This window comes from Furipterus horrens, unplaced genomic scaffold (assembly GCF_987537825.1).
Source record: "Furipterus horrens unplaced genomic scaffold, mFurHor1.1.pri manual_scaffold_7, whole genome shotgun sequence".
NCBI lineage: Eukaryota > Metazoa > Chordata > Mammalia > Chiroptera > Furipteridae > Furipterus > Furipterus horrens.
The window spans coordinates 91,043,690-91,068,085 of record NW_028327177.1 but is presented as its reverse complement, the minus strand read 5'-3'; the positions used below and the strand labels follow the sequence as shown (position 1 = coordinate 91,068,085).

At 37.7% G+C, this 24,396-nt stretch overlaps 1 protein-coding gene across 1 annotated transcript in view; it reads right to left on the bottom strand.

Annotated features, from left to right (window-relative positions):
- The window catches only part of FHIT (fragile histidine triad diadenosine triphosphatase), a 954,345-nt gene that overhangs the window by 278,357 nt on the left and 651,592 nt on the right, over positions 1–24,396 (bottom strand). The window contains exon 3 of the mRNA XM_090282940.1: positions 10,177–10,322. Coding sequence (XP_090139066.1) covers positions 10,177–10,322 — 146 coding nt within the window. The remainder of the gene's footprint in view (positions 1–10,176; positions 10,323–24,396) is intronic.

The window sequence follows — 24,396 nt, the reverse complement described above, 5'->3', positions numbered from 1 at the left end:
GGTTTCCGATATCTACGTATGTGTACATGAGGGTATACATGGTTGTGAAATAAATATATATCTTACTCTGGGTTAAAGTTAAAAGAAGTTAGAGCTTGCAAAGATGGTGGCTGAGTAGGTGGGAGCTGAGCCCACTTGCTCATGCCCCCAACACGGATTTTTGTCTGATCTTCCAGCAACTGACCTGAACAATCAATGAAACATCAGCTAATAAGAATTTTTGAAGCTAAGAAGTGCAGAGTATGCTTTGCACCATTTTGTAAGAGATTTCATAAAGTGAAGGAGAAATACCCTGTGTGAGGCACCTGCAGCTGAGGAGAAACCAGACAGAAAATGCAGCTTAGTATAGCTCCCTCCCCTCCCAGAGCAAGGGATCTCAGTCCTGCACAGGAAACCCCTAACCCTAACCAAGAGGCTGAGGAAGACATACGGAGTCTGGGAGACTCGGGCTGCACCCACACAGCTGAGCAGCATGTCCACGGCTGCAGCACCAACCGGGAGAGTTCCAGAGAGAAATTTTCTCCTAAAACTGTCAAAGACACTGGCAGGCTGCGGCCAGCCCTGACTGTGTGAGATGTTTTGCTTTTGGGGGAGGTGGTGTGCATGGAGAACTGGTCAGGGACTCAGCACTGCATTGTGGCTGCCACATAGAGACTTTTTAAAGGGGAACTGAAGTGTGGCTGGGTAGGGTCCCTAACGCATGCTCGGAAAGAAACCAGACTGAAGTGCAGTTTGTTCCCACTGAATCCAGCTGGGCAGGAAGATGAAAAAGCTGCACAGCAAAGGAATTTTGGGGCTCCACCAAGCGTGGCTGGTGAGGGGGGCTGCTGTGCGCAGAATGGAAAGTTTGGGTCTGAGTCTCCTGTGAGAACAGTGGGCTGGGAGCTAGACAGGCCAGAGCCAAGTGCCTTAGAGCCTTTGCAACCAGGCAGTACCCCTCATACAACGGAATACAAATCTCTGGGAAGAGCAAAGTGTGTCCAACGCCCACCTGCAAACTCTGAGAACAGTAAGGCCAGGGTCAAGAACCCCCTGTAGGGCACATACCCAGAGGGGAAAGAAAGAGAATCTCCAAGAAAGCACTTCATGAAAATTTATAAGACCTGACAAGCTACACAGGTTCCTCCTCACTTAAACCAGCAGAGCAGGGATATTAGAAATTGGTATTTAGGCCCCCTTGCCCCCAGCCTCACCTCTTACACAGATCTGCTATCAGCACCAAGAAGGAAAGAGCTCACCCTTTACAAAGATTGGCCCTTCACATGAAATGGGCAGCTAATTCATCAGAAACTATACATTACTGGAAATAATCTGGGACAGACCAAGACGTGCACTGCAAGGGCAGGAGAACACACCCACCATCTTCCTTGAAGACTGAACAGCGCCTCCCAAGTGAAAACCAGAGATCCATCTTCCCTATCACACCCGAAGTCCCCTCTAGGGGCAGGTGGAGGTGGTCCATGTGGTGTTGTCTGATGTTAGATGAACCATCCCTGGGCCCTGTGCTGATAAAAAGCCAGCAGGGCAGAACAGCAAGGACCAGCCAAGCCTGAAGGAGACAGCTATAGATTGTGGATCACTTGAGGCCTCAAAAACTCTGCCAAACGCTAGACTAGAACACCATCTGACATTACCAGAGATGAATCCAGAAGGAGAAGACAGTAGGCAAGACTAAACTGTTTTGTTGAGACAAATTCCACTGCATTCTTTTTCATGACTTGCATTATTTTTTCTCTTGCATTTTTCTTTTTCTTCAATTTTGTTCCTATTATTTCCTATTTTTATTTTAGCTTTATTTCAAATCTCATATTTTACTCTTCCCTTCTCTTACTCCATTTTGCCTTCTTCCTTCCTTTTCCTATGCTCATTTTAATCTTATTTTTCCATTTCTAGTCCTTGTTTCTATTCCTCATTCTTACTATTTCTCCTTCCATCCACTCAAAACCATTTTTCTTCCCATTAGTAATCTCACATTCTTTTCCCTTTTAAAAATAATATCCTTATTTTCCTTCCACCTTTATTATTTTTGCTCATTTGTTGTAGATATTTTGGTTGTTATTGCACTTCTTCAATTTTTTCCTAGATGTTCACTATTTTTTATTTCAAATATATTTTACTGTTTCCCTGTCCTACTTCATTTGCCTTACCCCTGTGCTTATTTCCATTTTAAATTTACCCCCTCCCCTTTTTAGCCTGGTTTCTAATCCTTACTTTTATTATTCCTCCTCCCTCTATCTTCTCAAAATCATCTTTGTCCTTTACACATCTCATAATCTTTTTTTCTTTTCATCTTTCTTATAATATTCATATTCTCTTCCCACCTTTATTAATCTTTGCTCATTTGTCATGGATATTGCAGTGGTGATTGTTTTTCTTCAATTTTGTTCTATTTTTTTACATTTTTTATTTCAACCCTTATACCATACTCTCCCCTTTTCTTACCCCATTTTGCCCTATTCCCTACTATTTTGTTTATTTTGTAAATTTTATTTTCTCCATTTCTTTTCCTTGTTTCTATTCCCTACTCTTATTATTTCTCCTCTCTCTACCCTCTCAACATTTTTCTTTTTGTTAGTTATCTCATATTCTTTTTTCCTTTCTTATAATATTCTATTTCCACCTTTATTAATATTTGCTCATTTGTTGTTGATATTGTGGTTGTGGATGAAAGGTATTTTTGCTGGTGTGGGTTTTGTTTGCTAGGTTGCTTTCTTTTGTTTTGGTAGCAGCTGTATAATAGCATACAAAACATGGTGGGGGTTGTGACTCTCACTCAGTTAGCTGGAGGGGAGAACCCACCAACAACTGTGCCAACAAAAACCAAACCCAATTATAACAAGATATCCTATTTAAACTGCATCTAGAGCATCCCTAAAGCATCCAGCTCAGGAGATCAAGGAGACTGCATCACTGGGGCCCATAGGACTCCTACCATAGAAGGCCACTCCATGAAGACAGGAAGTCAAAGCAGATAAATCTAATACACAGAAACAAACAAAAAGAGTCACCTAAAATAGGGAGACAAAGAAATAGCTACCAGTCAAAAGAAAAGGAGGAATCCCTAGAAAAAGTACTAAATGAAATTGAGGCAAGCAATTTATCAGACATAGAGTTCAAAGTAATGTTATAAAGATGCTCAAGGTACTTGGTGAGAACTATAAGAAACTTTATGGGATCTACAAGGAACATAGTGGGAACCACATCAGCATGAAAAATGACATAGAAACTATGAATAAGAACCAGGAGAAAACGAAGAACACAATATCTGGAATGAAGAATACACTAGAAAAAATTAAAAGCAGGTCAGATGAAGCACAGGATCAAATCAGCGAGTTGGAAGACAAGGTAGAAAAAGAGCAACAAAACAAAACAAAAAAGACTCAAAAAGAACTAAGATAGTTTAAGAGAGCTACAGGACAACATGAAGTGTACAATATTCACATCATAGAGATACCAGAAGTAGAAGAAAAGGAGCAAGGGATAGAAAACCTGTTTGAAAAGAATACTGACAGGAAACTTCCCTAACTTGGTGAGGGAAAAAGTCATGCAAGTTCAGGAAGCACAGAGGGTCCCAACCAAGATAAACCTAAAGAGGCCCACTCCAAGACACACCATAATTTAAGTGGCAAATTTAAAGACAAAATGAGAATCTTTTTTTAAAAAAATTTATTTATTTGTTTGTTTGTTTATTTATTTTATTTTTAGAGAGAGGGGAAAGGAGAAAGAGAAGGAGAGAAACATCACTGTGTGGTTGCCTCTCACTCATGCCCCCAACTGGGGACCTGACGTGCAACCTAGTAATGTGCCCTGACTGGGAATCGAACCAGCGACACTTGGCTCACAGGCCGATGCTCAATCCACTGAGTCACAGCAGCCAGGGCTTAACAAAATGAGAATCTTAAAGGCAGAAAGGGAGTATCAACTAGTAACATATAGGGAAGGTCTGATAAGGCTATAAGCTGATTTCTCAACAGAAACACTATAAGCCAGAATGGAATGGCATGAAACATTCCAAGCAATGAAAAGCAAAGACCTGCAACCAAGACTACTCTATCCAGTAAGGCTCTTATTTAAAATGGAAGGCTAAATAAGGAGTTTCTAAGACAAAAAGAAAAGAAAAGAAAAGAAAAAGCCTAAAGTTACATCACTACTAAACCAAGATATGCTAGAGGAACACAGGTATAAAGGGAAAAATGGCAATGAATAAATACCTATTAATAAGAACCTAAATGAAAATGGATTAAATGCTCCAATCAAAAGACATAGGGTAGCTGAATGCATCAGAAAATATGACCAACATATATGCTGTCCACAAGAGACTCAGCTCAGAACTAAAGATCTACACAGAGTGAAAGTGAAGGGATAGAAAAAAAAATATTCCAAGAAAATGGACATAAAAAAAAGCAGGACTAGCAATACTTATACCAGACAAAACAGACTTCAAAAGAAAGGCCATAACAAGAGACAAAGAAAGTCACCACATAATATTTAAGGGAGTGGTCCAATAAGAGAATATAACCCTTGTAAACATATATGCACCCAACATAGGAACACCTAAATACATAAGGAAAATCTTGAAGACTTTAAGAAAGAAATCAACAGGAATACCGTCATCATAGGGGATTTTAACACCACACTGTCAACAATGGATAGATCTTCCAAACAAAGGGTCAACAAGGATATTGTGGCATTGAACAACTCTATAGATCAAATGGACTTAATTGATATTTACAGAGCATTTCTCCCCGAAGAAGCAAAATATATATTCTTTTCAAATGTACATGAATTATTTTCAATGGTAGACCACATGGTAGGGCACAAAACAAGTTTCAATAAATTCAAGAAAATTGAAATCATATCAAGGGTCTTTAAGGATCACAGTGGCTAGAAACTAGAAACCAACCTTAAAGAAAAAACTCAAAAATATTCAAATACATGGAGACTGAATAATATGTTATTAAGTAATAAATGAGTTAATAATAAATGAGATCTAGGAAGAAATAAAAAAGTATCAGGAAGCAAATTAAAATGAACACACAACACCCCAAAACCCATGTAACCCAGTGAAGATACTCCTGGGAGGGAAGTTCAAAGCAATACCAGTTTACCTAAAGAAGATAGAAAATTTCCAATAAACAACCTAGCCCTACGTCTACAAGAACTAGAGGAATAGCAAGAAACAAAGTCCAGAGCAAGTAGAAGGAAGGAAATAATCAAGATCAGAGCAGAATTAAATGACACAGGGACTGAAAATAAAAATAAGGAAAAGAAAAAATAACAATTTAAAGGATTAGTAAATCCAGGAGCTGGTTCTTTGAAAAGATAAACAAAAATGACAAACCTTTAGCCAGACTGATCAAGAAATTAAGAGAGAGAACCCAAATGAATAAAATCAGAAATGTAAGAGGAGCAGTTACAACAGATACCACAGAAATACAGAGGATTATAAGAAATTACTAAGAACAATTATGTGCCAAGAATTTGGACAACCTGGGAGAAATGGACAAATTTCTAGAAATGTATAATCTTCCAAAACTCAATCACAAAGAAGCAGAAAGCCTGAATAGAGCAATAACAACTAGTGAAATTAAAGAGGTAATAAAAAAACTCGTGGCACACAAAAGACCAGGACTTATGGTTTCATGGGAAAATTTTACCAAAGATTCAAAAAGAAGTAAGCCCTATCCTTTTCAAACGATTCCAAAAAATTCAAGAAGATGGAAGACTCCAAAACACTTTTTATGAGGCCAGTACTATTCTAATTCCAAAAACAGGTAAAGGCACAACAAATAAAGAAAATTACAGGCCAGAATATCTGATAAACATAAATGCTAAAATACTCAACAAAATATTGGCAATCCAGATCCAGAAGTACATTAAAAAGATTATATACCATGATCGAGTGGGATTCATCACAGGGATGCAAGAATAGTACAATATTAGAAAATAATAAATGTAATATACCACATAAACAAAACAAAGGACAAAAACCACATGATCATATGAAAAGATGCTGAAAAATAATCTGATAAAACCAACTACCCATTTATAATAAAAACGTCCAGCAAAGTGGGAATAGAGGGAGCATACCTCCAAATAATGAAGGCAATATATAAAAATCTACTGCCAATATCATACTTAGTGGGCAAAAACTAAAAGCTTTCCCTGAGATCAGTGATAAGACAGGGTGTCCGCTTTTAGCACTCTTATTCAACATAGTACTGGAAGTTCTAGCCAGAGAGATTAGACAAGAAAAATAAATAAGAGGCATTCAAATTGGAAAGGAGAAGTAAAACTGCCATTATTTGAAGACAACATGACAGTCTACATAGAAAACCCTATAGGCTCCACCAAAAAACTACTTGACCTAATAAGTGAATTTTGCAAAATAGCGGGATACAAAGTCAATATTCAGAACTCTATGGCATTTCTGTACACCCACAATGAACTATTAGAAAGAGAACCTAAGAAAAAATCCCATCTACTGAAGCAACGAGAATAAAGTACCTAGGAATAAATTTAACCAAGGAGGTAAAAGACCTGTGCTCAGAAAACTATAAAACACTGAAGAAAGGAATTGAGGAAGACACAAATAAATGGAAGCATATGCTGTGTTCATGGACTAAAAGAAGTAACATCATTAAAATGTCCATACTACCCAAAGCAATCTGTAGGTTCAATGTAATTTCTATTGAAATATCAAAGGTATATTTCACAGATCTAGGACAAATATTTCAAAAATTTGACACTTGGTACTGGCTTAAGAACAGACACATAGATCAATGGAGCAGAATAGAGAGCCTAGAAATAAACCCATGTCTCTATGGTCAATTAATATTTGACAAAAGGGGCAGGCACATAAAATGGAGTAAAAATAGCCTCTTTAATAAATGCTGCTGGGAGAACTGGACTGGCACATGTGAAAAAATGAAACTAAACCACCAACTTACACTACACACCAGAATAAACTAAAGATGGATAGACTTAAATATAAGTCATGATACCATAAAATTCCTAGTGGAAAAAATAGGCAATAAAATATCAGATATCCCATGTAGCAATATTTTTGTAGATATATTTTGTAGGGTAAGGGAAATAAAGGGAAAAAATAAACAAATGGTACTACATAAAGCTGAAAAGCTTTTGCACAGCCTAAGAAACCATCATCAAAATAAAAACAGAGCTAACTGTATGGGAGAACATATTTACCAATGATACATCAGACAAGGGTTTAATCTGCAAAATATATAAAGAACTCATATGACTCGACACTGGAAAACAAACAATCCAAATAAAAAATGTGCAAAGGGTCTGAATAGGCACTTCTCCAAGGAGAACATACAGAGGGCCCATAGACATGTGAAAGGATGCTCACCATCACTAGCCATCAGAGAGAGGCAAATTAAAATCACAATGAGATATCACCTCACACCTTTCAGAATGTCTATCATTAGTAAACCAAGAAACAAGTGCTCATGAGGATGTAGAGAAAAGGGAACCCTACTGCACTATAGGTGGGAATACAGACTAGAGCAGCCACTGTGGAAAACAGTATGAAATTTCCTCTAAAACTTAAAAATGGAACTGTCTTTTGACCCAGAGATTCCACTGCTAGGAATATACCCTAAGAATCCCAAAACACCAATTCGAAAGAACTTATGCACCTCCATGTTCATAGTAGAGCTATTTACAATAGCCAAGTGTTGGAAACAGCCTAAGTGCCCATCAGTAAGTGAGTGATCAAAAAACTATGGTACATTTACACCGTGGGATACTACACAGCAGAAGAAAAGGAATCCCCACCTTTTGCAACAGCATGGTTGCAACTGGAGACTATCATGTTCAGTGAAATAAGCCAGTCAAGCAAAGACAACTACCATATGATCTCACTTTTAAGAGGAAGCTAATGAACAAAATAAATTAATGAGCAAAATAGAATTAGACACATGGAAACATGGAACATACTGACAGCTGCCAGAGGGTAGGTGGAGGAGGGGGATGGTGGGAAAAGGTGAAGGGACTAGTCAAAGAACATGTATGAATGATCCATGGCCATGGACGATGGTATGGGAATCAGTTGTGGAGCAGGGGTGGGCTGGACAGAAGAAGGAAACAGGGGGAAAGTTGGGACAGCTATAATAGAATAACAGTGAAAAAAGAAGTTTGAAAAGATTGCGTATGTGAAAGTACTCAAAATACAAGTTAGTTCCTATATTTATCGAATTAACTTTCTAGTGAATAATATTAGAGAACCAGTACTAGCTATTTTCTGTATATGTGAATTTTCTTTTAATATTTCACTAAACACTGACAGATATCTTCTCCAATTTGCCTCATTTGGTCCTTCTGAAAACAAGATTTGCAGCATAAGCTTGATAGACCCACCCTGAGGTGACGCAGATGGTTTGACAGACAGCATATACATACACACATACCAGACTTTACAGAGGAAGTTTAGATGCTATTAACATAGATATAGTGGCCAAAAAATCTTTTTTAAGAAGCAGATGAGCATTTTTAGTCAGAACCTTTCATAACCTGAAAATAGTGATCTTCTTTATGTTTTCCCTTTGATAGAGAGCTGAGGAGGGTAGAGGAAGTATGTTAATTATTCAGTTCAACTAAAGCACTGAGTACAGGGCCTCCTATGAGAGGGGAGTCACAGGAAAAAACAAAAGAAAACTGGAATTATTTTCTAGAGGGTGGGCTCCTTGTAGTATAGGCTTCCTCCACTAGGTTAGTGTTCTAGAAATCCATCTGTATTAGTGTATCTGCTGGTGTTGTAGTGAGGCTGGGTTTGGTTCAGTGAAATTTTTCTGAAGGGTCTTTTAATACATTTGCCCATTTCCTAATGGATGATTTATGAATGCTCCTGTCTACACCTCACTGAGTGTTTCAGCAGTTTTTGACCCAAAATGGCATGAGCCCCATGCCCCGCCATCCCTATTCACCCAATCTCTCCCCAAGTGCTTTTTTTTGTTTGTTTCCCCAGGTGAAAAAAGTCTTCAAAGAGATATATTTTGGGAATGTGGAAGAGATGAGACAAAAAACAGCAGAAGCATTAAAAGGCATCAAAATCAACAAGTTCAAAAACTGTTTTGAGCAGTAGAAAAAAGTGTCTTAATAGGTGTATTGCATCATGGAGAGTACTTTGAAAATGACTTAAGTTAAGAATAAATAGACAATTTTTTATAAGTAATAAAAAATTTTCTTTGTGAAGAGACCTTTGCCCATCTTCCTCCTCCCTGCTTTAATTTACGCCATCCCTTAGGCCCTGACTTCATCAAACCACAGCAAGATGACGACTTTGCAAGCCTCCAACAATATCCATAATTGCTGTGGCAGTACACAGAAACTAGGTGGGGAAGAAATATTTTGTTTAAGCGATTGCTTAACGTGAAGACTGGTGGACTGAATCTCACAGTCTTTGTAACTTGAATAATATCAATGACATCTGAAAACTGTTTGTTTTTTTTTTGCCCCCCCCATATTATGGAATAATCCATTTTTTTCTAAAGGGTTTTGCAGAATCACCAATTTTCAAGGCAACAAAGGACTTTAATACGTATTGATACCCCCAGCTCTTTCCATGGGGCACACTATGACAAGTGTTGACTCAACCTCTGCCTAAAGATATGCAGCAATTAGGGGTCTCATTTCTTTACTAGGATGCTGGTCACACCAAATATTCAATCAATCCAGCTTCTGACCAATCCATAATCAGTCACTGAGACTTGATTTATAGAGAGAAAGAGTCTGCCCTCTGAGTGCAAGGCCCCACCTAATTTGCATATCTCAACTCCACTGGAAATCAAACAGAGCTAAACCCAAGCAGTGCTTAAAACATAGTTACCATGGAATTAAAGTAACTTGTCCAGCCCTAGTTCTAGTAAAAGATCCAGAATGTTGTAATGCCTGTTAAATTTTGTGTCCATTTTTCCCACCTGTCTTAAAAGCAATGCTGCAGATATTATCTCAGCTGATATTCCACAGTCTACGAATGGGGCCAATGGACAGTAGGGTGGTCCTGTATTAGTTACATATTCTTCGGCTATTATATAAGACACAAATAACCACAGCCACCTTCCCAGTGAAATGGTCAGTTAATAGAGGGACAAAGCCCGACGCTAGAATTTGGAAAGGAAGAAAACTACTTCTGAGTATCTATATACTCACCTGCATAGAAAAGGTAAGGGAAGTCCCCTGGAAATGCCTTTCTACCACCGTGCCGACTTTTTGGGTTGTCTGAAACAAATCAGCCACTTCATCGGGACGCAGATCTCGGAAGCGCTCCACTGGCCGAAGGGGACACACGAGGACATCTGCAGTGACGTCTGTTAAGGAACACTTTTCTCGCTTTGGGAAGTATTTTTACTAAGAAGTTTATACTTACAGTATTGAATCCCCTTGGCCCAGGCCTGAACTTGCAAACACTAAAAAATAAAAATATAAAAATAAAAATCAAGAAACATATTACTTACCAACCACCAAACTCCAAGGAGTTAAAAGAAAACTTACAAATATGGTTAAGTATACTTTGAAGGAGAAGATTTGCTGAGCTGAAGAAATTCTTTGAAGAGCAAGGGTTATTGGTGTTTCAGAGAGACTCAAGTGCTGGCTGAATAGTTATGACAAGAGGTAAGATCTATTCTGGACCATGACTTTCTGACCCTTTTCTAATGCTCCTGCATCTTAAGCAGCCCAAGGGACTGGAAAAGCAACTGGAATATCCAGTTGGTTTCTCTACCTAGAGCATCATGATTAAAATTTTAAATTTAATATTGGAGAAACATGTAATGAAAATATAATAGTAGTTTTAACTAGTGTAGACATTCTGAAAACATACAGAGAACTTCATCTTTAATCTATAGATGTGCCACATGGTTAAGCAATTTATGACAAGGACTCCTCAAGCTGATCATTAAGAATACAAGAAGGCAGTTGAAGGTAAATCGTTAATTTAGGAAGACGGTTTTATGCTTTTGCAAACAAAAGTATTTTAATATATTCTGCAAGTTAGACATTATTGGTCTGAACAAACAACAAAATCTAGTGATGATGGATATAGAAACCTGATCATTTGTTGATAGCAAATTACCATTCAATATTACATGATTAATAACACTTCAGTTCCTTTTTGTATTTGAACTCATTATATATGTGTGGGTATATACATATAAATACATATGTATATACATATGAGACATATTAACTTTAGTTTTTAGATACCAGTAGGAGGAAAAAAACACTATAATGTTCTTTTCTGGTTCTTTCTTTTTTCTTTTTCTCTTGCTGTTTTAGGAGAACATGCTTCTGCCTGAAGCTAAGCAGCTAAGGGTCATAGTAAAACCACAATTCAACAATTGCTAGTCTCACCAGAATATCAAGCATTTTAGCTCATCAGACCAATGGGAGGACTCAGGCCCAAGAGAAAAGACACTGAGCTCAGCTGGGAAAGCTTGATTTTCATAAGAGAAGAGGGGAGGAGAGGGAAAACTGATTAATTTTGCTTGTAATCAGGAAATTCATGTCAAAAGTAAACTAAGAAAAGGAGCATTTGTTTAATATGAGTTCATTTTTCAAGAGAGGAGAAGGGAGAGGTCTTCTCCCACAGGGTATCTGATACTTAAAAAGATAATTATCCCTTTTTTGGCAGGGCTGCTTTATTATCATAGGTCAATGAACCGTTTAGAAATGAAGAATTTCCTTTCATTTCCTTTTAACAGATTGCTAGTCTGCACTCCCACTGAGTTGCTTTTCTTTGTGAAGAGACCTTTGCCCATCTTCCTCCTCCCTGCTTTAATTTACGCCATCCCTAAGGCCCTGACTTCATCAAACCACAGCAAGATGACGACTTTGCAAGCCTTCAACAATATCCATAATTGCTGTGGCAGTACACAGAAACTAGGTGGGGAAGAAACATTTTGTTTAAGCGATTGCTTATTGTGAAAACTGGTGGAATGAATCTGATAATCTTTGCAATTTGAGTAATATCAATGACATCTGAAAGCTCTTTTTTCAATGCCGTAAAAAAATCTTGTCATATTATCTGTCCATTTTTTGAGTCTGATGCTAAGGATTGGTTTGGCCAAACGTGTAATGATTTAAAATGTTTATAGAATCCAGTAAAATTGTCTGAATTTGTCAGCTGTTTTATCCTGTGTAGTATATCCAACTGCAGGTTGATACATCACATACATTTATTATTTTAATTAAACATTAATTATAGTAACACAACATGTCACTAAACAGTTAAACAAGTTAAACACATTCTCATTTAGGTGACTGTTTTTCACCAGCCTATTTAGGCAACATTGTCCTAAAACATACATTGTCTGCAACCCAACACTTTGTTAAGAAGTCATTTTATGTACATATAACACACACACACACACACACATTTCTATGCAAATAATAAGATAAATAAAGATAAATTTCAAGGGTGCTGACATGGGCAGGTGTTCATATGGGTGATCATTCTCTTTGTCTTATTGGGACTCAGAGGATGGCCAAGCAGGGAGCTCAACCTGGGAGTGGTTACACAACCCTACAGGGAGGTAGATGGGTCTGGACTTACACAGGGTGAACCCCTGGAGCTCTGGGTGCTGTGTGAGTAGTTGACCTGGACAGTAGTAGGTTAGTTAACACACTAACACACTCCAACACACTCCCTGTGCCATCCTAGGCACTGACTGAACATCAGAAAGTCAGGATCAACCATCTTCCTTCAGCTCCTTTAAAACCAGAGCACAACAGAGCCTATGCCTAAATCTCACCATAGGCTACATCCTGCCTGATGCCTTCCTTCTTCCCAGACCTCCTCTTTCCCCACACCTCTCTCGTACACTATATATGCCACATGTGCTTTCCTTCTGTTCCTCAAACACAGTAAGCTCCTTCCCTGATTTAGAGCCTTTTCCCTGGCTATTTGTTATCCTTAGAATTAAATTCTCCATGATCTTCATATGGTCACTTCTTTCTTATTATTCAGATTCTAATTCCAATGCCACGCTCTCAAAGGACTATTTCACTGTTAGGTGGTTTAAACTGCTACCTGCTTACTCACTCTTATATCACCTGTTTTAATCTTTCCTGGCCCTTGCCACCAGCTGATGGTTTTCTTCTGTTGGTTATCATCTACCTGAATGAGACTATAAACTCCACAACAGTGAAAACTTAGTTTTGTTTACTAATATTTCCTCACCACTTATAACATCAGAGACATTGAATAAGTATTCCTGGAATGAATGAATAAATAATACATCAGACCCTTGCATCAGCCACTCCTGAGTACTAAAACACCGATGAAATTCATTTACTTTTCAATTACCTGTACAAGACCAGGATAGGCTGTAAGACTTTTTGTTGTTGTTGTTGTTAATTTGAAGAGGTTTATGCTTAATATATAGCATAGTTAGAACTAATGTTGGATGAGAACTGGAGAAATGTAAACTCATTTGTAAGGTAAACTAATTTTTATATGACTCCAGAGTAAATATAATTATGAAGGTAAAATCCTTTTTAGAAATCTTTTTATAATTAGAAAGAAGTAGTTTCTAGAATATTCAAAGTCTCTGATAAACTACATGTAGAAAAATACTGCTTTGTACTATGACTAGAAAATGTAATTCATTTGCTCATTCAATAAACAGTGAGCACCAGTTAGGAGTCGACACTGTGTTAGGGCTCTAGGAATAGCAAAGGAGAGTAAGAAGTTGCTTTTGACCTTCCGCTCCAGGATACAGTGGTTGGGACAGAGAGCTGCCGCACTGTGGGAGGCACAAAGTGAGCATAGAGACCTACAGAGACAGAGAAACCTGGGCATCTTAGTAAACCAAGGGTTCCAGAGTAACCATGAATGAGCTCCAGATTCGATAGATCATCCCATGGCTACCCGGAAATATAAATGGGTTCATAAAGTATTAGAGCAGGTAAGCAAACTTTTTCTGCAAATTACCAGATGTAAATTCTAATGTTTTAGGTCTGGTGGGCCATTTGCCCAAGCAGCCATACACAATACAAACACTAATAAGTGTGGCCATATTCCAGTAAACAAAAGGAGGAGGCTGGCCAGATTTGGTCATTGGCCTTAAAGTGTCAATACTGATATGGAGGAATCACATTAGAAAGGGATCGCTAAAGAAAACAAAAAGTACTGGGGGCCTACTCTTCTTTTCCTAAGTTGAGGATGACAATGCTATCTTAATAGCATATTGGATAAAGATTACAGTATTTTACAAAACTTAACTGTCTAAGAAAAATATCTGAACATGTTAGACCATGTTCATGACCTTGTACAATGCTTCTGGTGCTTTTAAAGATTAATCGCATCAGAAAAAGTGTTATGAAAATCATGAGTATTTCTCCCCAACACAAGTAAAATGAGTTTGTTCCATCTTTAATTGGAAAAATGCCGCATATGATCTGCAGACACATGAGAGCACCAAAGCAGTGTGCTACTTATAAATTTATCTGAGAATAAAAATATTTTCTCAAAATAGGTGCATAAGCCTTGGAAGAAAACACCATATTACTTGAAGATGGCGTGTATGTGCTACATGTTCCTTCTGGACACACAACTCAGGGAAAGCAAATTAATTTTGAAGGACAGTAGACAGCTCTTACAACTCTACTGCCACTGTTCCTATGCCAATTATTCTAAGGTAATATCATAGAAACAGTATAATTAATTATGGAGACTCAGGCTTTGTTAACAGACAAATCCTATATTACCCATAGACTATAAGAACATACTTCTGCATCCTCTTTGCTTGAGAGTGACACCTCTAAAGAGACTGGTTAGCCAACATGCAATGATAACCCTCAAGGAAGTTAATCTACTCAACCGATTCACACATGAAAAGCTGTGAAAGAAGATTATCAAATGGAAATTCGGTTTCTTCCTACAATCTAAAGTAGATACATCCATTTAGTAATAACATTTTTTTCAAAAGAAAAGAAGGACAATAATTACAATTTAGTTACTATGATTGACAAAGACATAGACAGAGAGGAAAACAAGAAGACTGCTTACTGCAGATAAGATTTAAAGTGGACTTTACGAATGGGGGAGTAATTCAAACAATGGGTTGGCTGGCAACCCGCTCACCCATCCATTCTACAACTAAAGCCTTCTCTCAGTCAAGAGCTTGTGCTACAATTTAGGATGCCAAGATGCATACAACAGACTAAATGACCTTGAAGAGTTCACACTCTAATGTTACAAACTGTCATGCAGAATTAACAGATCATTACAACACAGAGAGATGAGTGCTATTGATAGAAATCAGTACAGACTGTTGTGGGAGCACAGAGGAGGCAGAACCTAATCCTGCCTAGGGGTTAGATAAACTTTTCAGTATGGGCTTGCATTTAAATTTTCTAAAATCAGAAACTATTTCTCCAAATTTGGTCCAAATCAACTCTTGAAAATGGCCTAGTAACTTATGGTTAACTTCAAATAAAGTCAGGCATTCTGCCTTTGGCTAAAATCGCTGTATTATTTATACCTGTGCTTGCATTTACTTAATCTTTCCAACTAACCCAGAAAATATTTTTTATAATTCCTATTTTGCAGATAAGGAAATTGCAGCTTATAGAAAATAAGAAACTTGTGCAAGACAGTACACTCCCAATACAAGGCTAAAACTAGACTTCGACCCAAGCCTGTCTGATTCCAAAGTCCATATTATTAACCATAGCTCTGTGATGTTTGCTTTTTATAGTTTTCATGATCAGTCTTTGCCTACCATCTTACTATAAGCATACCCTGCATTCTCAGAGTCCCTCTATTCATGGAAGAGAATCACAGGTGTCATGAAATTCAAAGATATTGTGCAAAACTGCTGAAGTCCTGAGAAACACCTAGCCTTGAAGGAAGAGAGCAAAGGAGACAAAGGAGCAAAGAAGGCCTCAGTGTTGGGCTGAGGAGGTTGTAAGTATGCCCCTCATCCTAACAGAGAATTATGACTAAGGAGATAAAAAATCAGAAATATCTTGCACCAGGGAGTCAGCGGGAGGAAGTAAGGAGGGATGCAGAGCCTGCATTTCCTAGTTTTTCCATCTTTAAGCTTGGGTTGCTTCAAGGTAACTTTGGCTCCACTGGGCTGCCAGACTCCAGAGTAAGATTAGATATTACGATCAATGTCAATGGATTACACTGTCAGACACACTGAAAAATCCCTTTGCTTTTGGACAGTCTAATTATTGGGAGTCATTGACTTCCTCATAGCATCATTTATATCACCAAGAACTACTAAAAACCTGGTAATGCCTCCCCCGCTTCTCTCTCCACTTTCACCGCTAGCCCAGAAGTGACTGTCTCATTATATTGGAAGTAAACACAGTGTGTTTTTGCCACATTACAGTGGTGTGACAACATGCTAGGCTTTTGGTGAACTCTCGCTGATACACAGCTAACCCAGAATATACACAATTACAGAAAGAAATCAGATGGATCTTTGCACTAGTCAAGTACCTAAAGTTGTTGTGGTAGATCATTTACAAATATTACTACAAAAATGCTTCCCATCTTGCATGTCCCTTTGCAAAGTGATTTTGCTCCTCTTCACATCAACAGTTAGAGGCTATGTCCCCCCACTCCGACCCCTTGAATCTGCATTGGCCTTGTGACTTGCTTTGATCAGGGGAATGTGATAGAAGTGTTACTATGTAACTTTCTATGTTCAGGTGTTAATAGAATTAGCATCTTTTTTCTATTTCCTTTGTTTTTTGTTTTTTGGACCTCTTGGAACCTTGATAAGCATGCTGAGTAAAAGTCCACCTAGCCTGTTGGAGAACAAGTGTTACATGGAGGAGAACTGAGGTCCCTCAGCTAATAGCCAGCACCCACTGTCAGGTCTTTTAGATCAAGGAGAGCCACTGACTGACTTTCAAACTTCTGTATCAGTTATCTATTGCTGCATAATGAACTATCCTGAAAACACATGTGCATAATGAATCATTGACTTGCTTTCTTATCATAATTCTGTGGGTAGTTTGGCTGCTGGTTTCACCTGGGCTTACTCATGCAACTGCTTTCCATTGGTTCAGATGATACACTGGGCCTCTACTCTCTGTGCTCTTAAATTCCATCCCCTGATAGGAGGAATGGAAAGACCACACTGAAAAGAAGTATGGGCACTGGTAGTCACATAGTATTAACAGGCATTATTATAACAATCTACCAAAGTTGATAACTCTGAAAAGAAGTTCTGAGGATTTTGCAAAAATAAACAGGTGCCCAAGGTATCTTGGATGTTCTAGTAACTGTATATAGCCATGTTATTTTAGACGTGGGATGGATCCTACACATTATTTACTCCAATATTTTCCTTGTTGGAAAAAAATGGGGGTTAGTAAGTTCATTGATTTGTTCAAAGTCACACAATTAAGGGCACAATTGGAGTTGAAACTCAGTTGTTTGGCTTCCCAAGCCAAAGTTTGTGAGATAACAATATGTTGCACCTCAGCTACATATTCCAGTGTTAAATCTATGGCAGACATTAACAATCGACTACATAATTATCTCTTTGAATCACAGAGACTTAGAATCCTTGTCCATCCTGACCTCTGAGCAGTCACCACCAATCTGAGTGGGCATAGAACCCCAAAACAGCTATGAACCACAAAAACAACTGCAAAGGCCTTGTGGAGCCAAGAACAAAGTAAGATTCTGTAAGAGTCAGAATCTTCCCAACTACATCAAATGTTCATTACGTTACTAACATTTTTATTCAAAATAAATTTTAAAAGTTCAAAATTTGTTCATCAAGGATAATAAATGATGATTAAAAATAATTTATGAGCATTTCCATGACAAATATGAAATATTTAAATACATAGTCATGGTAGAGAAATGAAAATGTACTGATTTAGATGATTAATTCAAGAAGACAGGGGAATACTGTACTCAGACTTGCTCAGACTTGTTGTCATTTATTTTTCTATATTTGATCTATTCTAGGGATTCAAAACATAAAAGTCACTAAAATAAATCAAACCATCAAAATATCATTGATTCTGATGAGGCTGATCAGCATGTATATATATGAATATAAAGTAAGTCTGTGTTAAATGATACTACAAATAATTAGTCATTCTTCTAAACTAATATTAAAGAAGAGTCTATATTCATCTGTACCACAGATCAGTATGCAGTTTAGTGACAAGCAAGGAACCTTCCCGCTTGCACTAAGGAGTTCTGCAGACCCTTGTAATGAATTACTTACTGTAACAAATAATACTAGATCATGCAAATGTTTGGAATAATTCTTAATGTCACTTCAAAAACAAGTTGGACTGTGAGGTATTTTTAAAGAGAAGATTCAATTTATTTGATGGCAATAGCACAGTCGCAGAGCTTTGTATCAAAGTAAGTGGCATCTCAAAAAGTTACCTAATATTCACAATGTAGGCACTTATATGAATTTTCTTATCAGAGATGTAGAGCTATTACCCTCCAAATCAAGAAATACAGATCTGAAGAAGCATCTTGCTAGTTTGAACCACACCTTTCTTCACTGGATATTAACATACCCATTTCAGTAGCTCAACAAAGACCCTGAGACATGCATCAACCATAGGCATAAATGACATGAATACAAATTCAAATGTAATAAATTCCAGGACAGCAAGATTGAGATAATGATAGTACTCTGCTCATACTGGATCTCAATGCAAGCATCTACAAACGTCTACAAGAATTCTCTTGTTCTGTCCTGGAGAATGCGTTGGGCCAAGGACACAGTGTGAGTCTTCATTTACCTGGGGGCAGAGAAGCCAGGTATCATTCTCTAGGCACTGCTCAGGCTGCTCAGAGGTAAGAATCAAATTCATAGGGCAAAGCAAATAGGCAGCTTTCAAAGAAAGTAAAAGGAAAGAGAAGCCTGCAGCCTGGCAGCCATTTCTTTGGTTTAAATTTCACACATTACTCTGTGATTTTTTTCAAGGCAAAGGAATCTTGTGTTGATTATACAAAGAGAATCAGAACTGGAAATAGTTATGCTTATAAGAAACTAAATATGTGGGGAAATAAATAATATCATTCATTTTCATGAATATACTATGCCCTTTGAGGTAGATAGTATCACCCACCCCTGTTTTTCCACATTCAGAAGTTGAAACTGAACAAGTTAAACTACATAACCAAGTCCACTGTGCTATCTAGTGAAAGTCCTGGTGAGGGTCACATCATATTTAAAATCATCTATGCTGTTGAGATGCCTCCCAAGTTTGTAAAAGTCTCTATGTACCTATTGTAGTGTTCAGTACAGTGATTCACCAGAACACTGGGCCCATGAGATGTTTTTAGACTCTATGAAAAAAAAATCTTGTGGTCAAAAAAATTAAGAAACATAGAATAAAATTAAGTAAAGTAGGTTTCTTTTTACAACACTACTGATCAGAATACTTGATGTGCTAATGTTCATTCTGACTTCCCCAAAATAAGTGATACTATGTAGGATTTCTCATATTTTCTTAACAATAAAACTATTATTGTTATTTTACTTTTTTTTCTTTCTTTGTAAAACATTGCATAGGACAAGTGTTTCAGGGGATGTTTACTGGAAATATGGAGCATCATTTACCTAATCATAGGGGTATCAAAAGATTTCTGCTTCTTAAATAAAAAGTAAACATCCTATTATTCATATGAACAAAGCAAGAAGACATTCTGCTAAATAAACTATGCTGATAAATTGAACATTAAAATACATTAAACGGGATATGGCAGTCATTTGTCCTATTTGCTAACTACTCAAGGTTCTTGCTACATCCAGGCATATGACAGGATTATGCATCCTGGATCTTTGTGGTTTGGTGAAGCTGAAGAAATTCTGACCAAGGATCTGTGAACAAAAGTGATATATGTCACTTATGGGCTACAGCACTTAAGTGCTAGTGTGTGACCCCAAAACCCTCTTTCCTCTTTCATACAACCAGCCATGTTGGTTGTGCAGTGGGTAGCAGATAATTATTGCAGGTCTTCTCATCATCTGTTCTGACAAGAACAAGTTTGTTAAATAGGTTTCATCTCTTTTGCTAACTCCAACTAACTTGTAGTAGCTGCTTAGTACAGTATGTTAAAGGAGATTCAGAGGCCTTGATAAAGATCAGGAGTGAAGAATGGAGGGTTTTATTAGTTTGTGTAGCCACGAGGTTGTGAAGATTATCAGCATGCATACTAAGTATCTACCACTCTTCAATTAAAAAGCAATAAAAATGTTCTTCTAAGATTCCCTTTCCCCCTTTCTTAATGACATGGAAGTCATGTCCAGGTCTTAAAATGTCTGAGTAACCATTATAAAAATCTAGTATTATTGGTACTGTCCTGGAGATACACAGAAGTATGTGTAATTTAAATACTGTGAGTTAGAAAAGCATTGAAAAAGAAAGCTACTGTCACTCACAAAGTGCATACATAGCAGTGGGGACACACCAAGATGACAATGCTGTAAAAGTGCTCTTAAGTGTTCAGAGTTGAAGGAGTATTGCAATAGAAAAGAAATAAAGTATACTCAACAGCTGAAGGAAATATTTAAGGATCATTCCCAACGAAGGATTAAAGAAAAAAACAACTACATATGTATTCTGCTATGAGAATCACTTCAAAAACTCTGTGAAATGCTTTTGAGTGTAGAGTAGATCAGAAAGTAATGCTAATGATCTGCAATTTATTGGTGATCTGCTGGAAAACCACAAGCAAGATCAATAGTTTACACCCTAAAACACTTACATTCTATTAGTCTGTGAATGATGACAGAGCATCCTGAGTGTCTACTTCTACAGGGTGGCCAGACTAAACCCAAACATGAATAGAGTCCTCAGAGGTCAACTTCCATCAGGTCCTGAAAAGTATGGATTCCAACGGTCTATTCATCTATGCCAATCAAGAGCCACTGAAAATTCCAATTTCTATCAGATCATCAGTACAGTGGGACAAGTCAATGAGGCCACCTACACTTCACAGAAGCAATGTGAAGGCAGATGCATGTGGAACAGAGAGATTCTGTAATGAGAGAAAATAAATACAGAGGGTATGGGAGGTAGAAAGGAAGGAGAAAAACATAGAAAGGGAATAGTAAGCAGGAAAAGCATTCTTAAAAGAAAAAAAAATCTCTAGTAGACAGGTTCAGCTGGCATTCCTGGTGCTATATATGGCAGAGTAGGCCTTTGATGAGTATTTGGGGAAAGAGTAAATGGCACATGTGCTTATTCATTGCTTCATCTGAGAAGCAGTTCTTTCTTGTAAGTAATCCTTCAAATGTTTCAGAAATTATACTTTCTGAGAAATCACTGAACCAGACCAGACTGAACTTACTTATATAAAAATAATTGAGGGAAATGAACTTAACACTATAAATCAAACATGCAAACAAACAAAAATCCACCAGAGTCCTTGATCCAAAAGAGACTCAGCTAAAGGCATGGAGGAAGAAATAAAAGATACTGTCCTTTCACACATCAATGGCAGTACTTGCATTTCAAATGAAAAAAATGTAGACCACTAATTTATTAGAGCTTAGAAAGCTCTAATAATAACAATGAGAAATTTATTCTGTGACAAATAACAAATGTTGATGGAAAAAGTATTTCAAAAAACAGGAAGAAAGCCTTAATCATCCTAATTTGGCATTCTCGGTGATGCTGAATTAATTCAACCCCTCCTCCCTCAAATTCAATCCTCCATGAGTTAGCAATCTAAAAAACATAATGTGAGAATACCTTATATTGAAAGGTATCAAGTGATTAATAAATGACCTTCTCAATGAATTACTGAAGGAAAATCATAAAGCCAAATTTGGGAGGAAAGGGTAAAGGCAAAACATTTTTTAGGACTTCATGTGGTTTTCATTTATTCATTAAGTATATGTTAATTAATAGCCTCCTACCTGGTAGGTATTGTGTAAGACACTGAAGGTATAGCACACAACAGCTACATGCATCCCCTCCCCTCCAAAGGTGTGCATTCCAGAGAAGGGACAGACAAAAGGCTATAAATAGATCAAAATGTAATCTCTACTGTAAAAGAGATGAGGTTGAGATGAGGAAGCAAGATGCAATGATAAAGGTGGAGGAACATTCCAAGCCAATTGTGAAATTGGGAACAAGCTTGGCCTGTTTACCTGGTGTATCAGGAAAAAGCACAGGCTCTCCACAGCCTTAGTTGGCAGTCTGGATTTATTCCATGTGAATGAGGAAGCTGCTGAGGCATTTCAGGCAGTGGGGAGTTGAGGTATATGACAGAACCTGCGTTCTCTTTTAGGAAGATCATCCTCAATGCTGTGCAGGAAAATACAAAAAGACTCAATGAAAACTGAAGACCACTTCAGGATATCTTTATCAGAAACTAATTGAGAGATTCAAAACAGGCCTGGATTATGGTTGTGGCAGTAGAGATGTAGCAAATTCAAGATACATTTTTGAGGAAGGAGAAACAGAATTTACTAATGGGTAGAGGGCAAAGAAAGAAGATGATCAAAGAGGACTCAAGGGCTTGGCCTGAGTAGGTTGGTGGAGAGTAAAGTAATTTAGGAGATCAGGGGGAAGAGGAATAGTGTCCTGCAGCTCACCATTTAGAGACCTTTCTGTCTTGAATTTGCATTTTTCCTAGAACCAAATAAATCAGATTTCCCTAACATGGTATAGGGATGGACTCAAATTGAATCTCTTGAAATTGTTTGCAAAACAAGATGTGTTACACCATAAACCAGAATAAACTCAAAATGGATAAAAGACTTAAATATAAGTTATGACACCATAAAAGTCCTAGAGAAAAATATAGGCAGTAAAATTTCAGATATCCCACATAGCAATATTTTTGCTAACATACCTCTAAGGATAAGGGAAATAAAGGGAAAAATAAACAAACGAGACTACATAAAACTAAAAAGCTTCTGCACAGCTAAAGAAACCATCATCAAAATAAAAAGTGAAATGATTGTATGGGAGAAGATATTTACCAATGATACCTTGGACAAGGGTTTAATCTACAAAATACATAAAAAACTCATACAACTCAACACCAGGAAGACAAGCAATCCAATTAAAAAGTGAGCAATGGACCTGAATAGACACTGCTCCAAGGACATATAGATGGCTCACAGATACATGAAAAGAAGCTCAACATCACTAGCCATCAGAGATCTGCAAATAAAAACCACAGTGAGATACCACCTCACACCGGTCAGAATGGCCATCATCAACAAATCAACAAACAACAAGTGCTGGTGAGAATGTGGAGAAAAAGGAACCCTACTGCACTGTTGGTGGGAATGCAGACTGGTGCAGCCACTATGGAAAAGAGTATGGAATTTCTTCAAAAAACTAAAAATGGAACTGCCTTTTGAATCAGCAATTCCATTGCTAGGATTATACCCGAAAAATCCTGAAACACCAATTCAAAAGAACCTATGCTATGCTCCCCTGTGTTCATAGCAATGCTATTTACAATAGCCAAGTGCTGGAAACAACCTAAGTGCCCATCTGTAGATGAGTGGATCAAAAAACTTTGGTACATTTACCAATGGAGTACTATGTAGCAGAAAGAAAGAAGGAACTCCTACCATTTACAACAGCATGAGTGGAACTAGAGAGAATTATGCTTAGTGAAGTAAGCCAGGCAACGGAAGACAAATACCATATGATATCACCTAATACAGGAAGCTAATGAACAACACAAACAAATAAGCAAAATTGAACCAGAGGCATGTATACAAGGAGCAGACTGACAGTGACCAGAGGGGAGTGGGTAAGGGGGTAAGGGAGGTAATAAGGGGAAAGGTCTAGTCAAGTAACATGTATGAATGACCCATGGGCACGGGTGGGGATTGACAGTAAATCAATCAATCAACAAACAAGTGCTGGCAAGGATGTGGAGAAAAGGGAACCTAATACACTGTTGGTGGGAATGCAGACCAGTGCAGCCACTGTGGAAAACAGTATGAAATTTCCTTTAAAAACTTAAAATGAAACTGCCTTTTGACCCAGCAATTCCACTGCTGGCCATATACCCTTAGAATTCTGAATCACCAATTCAAAAGAACTATGTACCCCAATGTTCATAGCAGCACTATTTACAATAGCCAAGTGCTGGAAACAGCCTAAGTGCCCATCAATAAATGAGTGGATCAAAAAAACTGATACATTTACACAATGGAATACTGGAATACTACACAGCAGAAAGACGGCATGGATGGAACTGAAGAATATTATGCTAAGTGAAGTAAGCCAGTCAGCGAAAGACAAATACCATTCGATCTCAGCTATAAGAGAAATCTAATGAACAAATTAACTAACAAAGAAAATAGAACCACAGTCATGGAAACATGAAACAGACTGAAAGTGACTGGAGGGATGGGGGGATAATGGTGGAATGAAGGGGAACGGACTAGA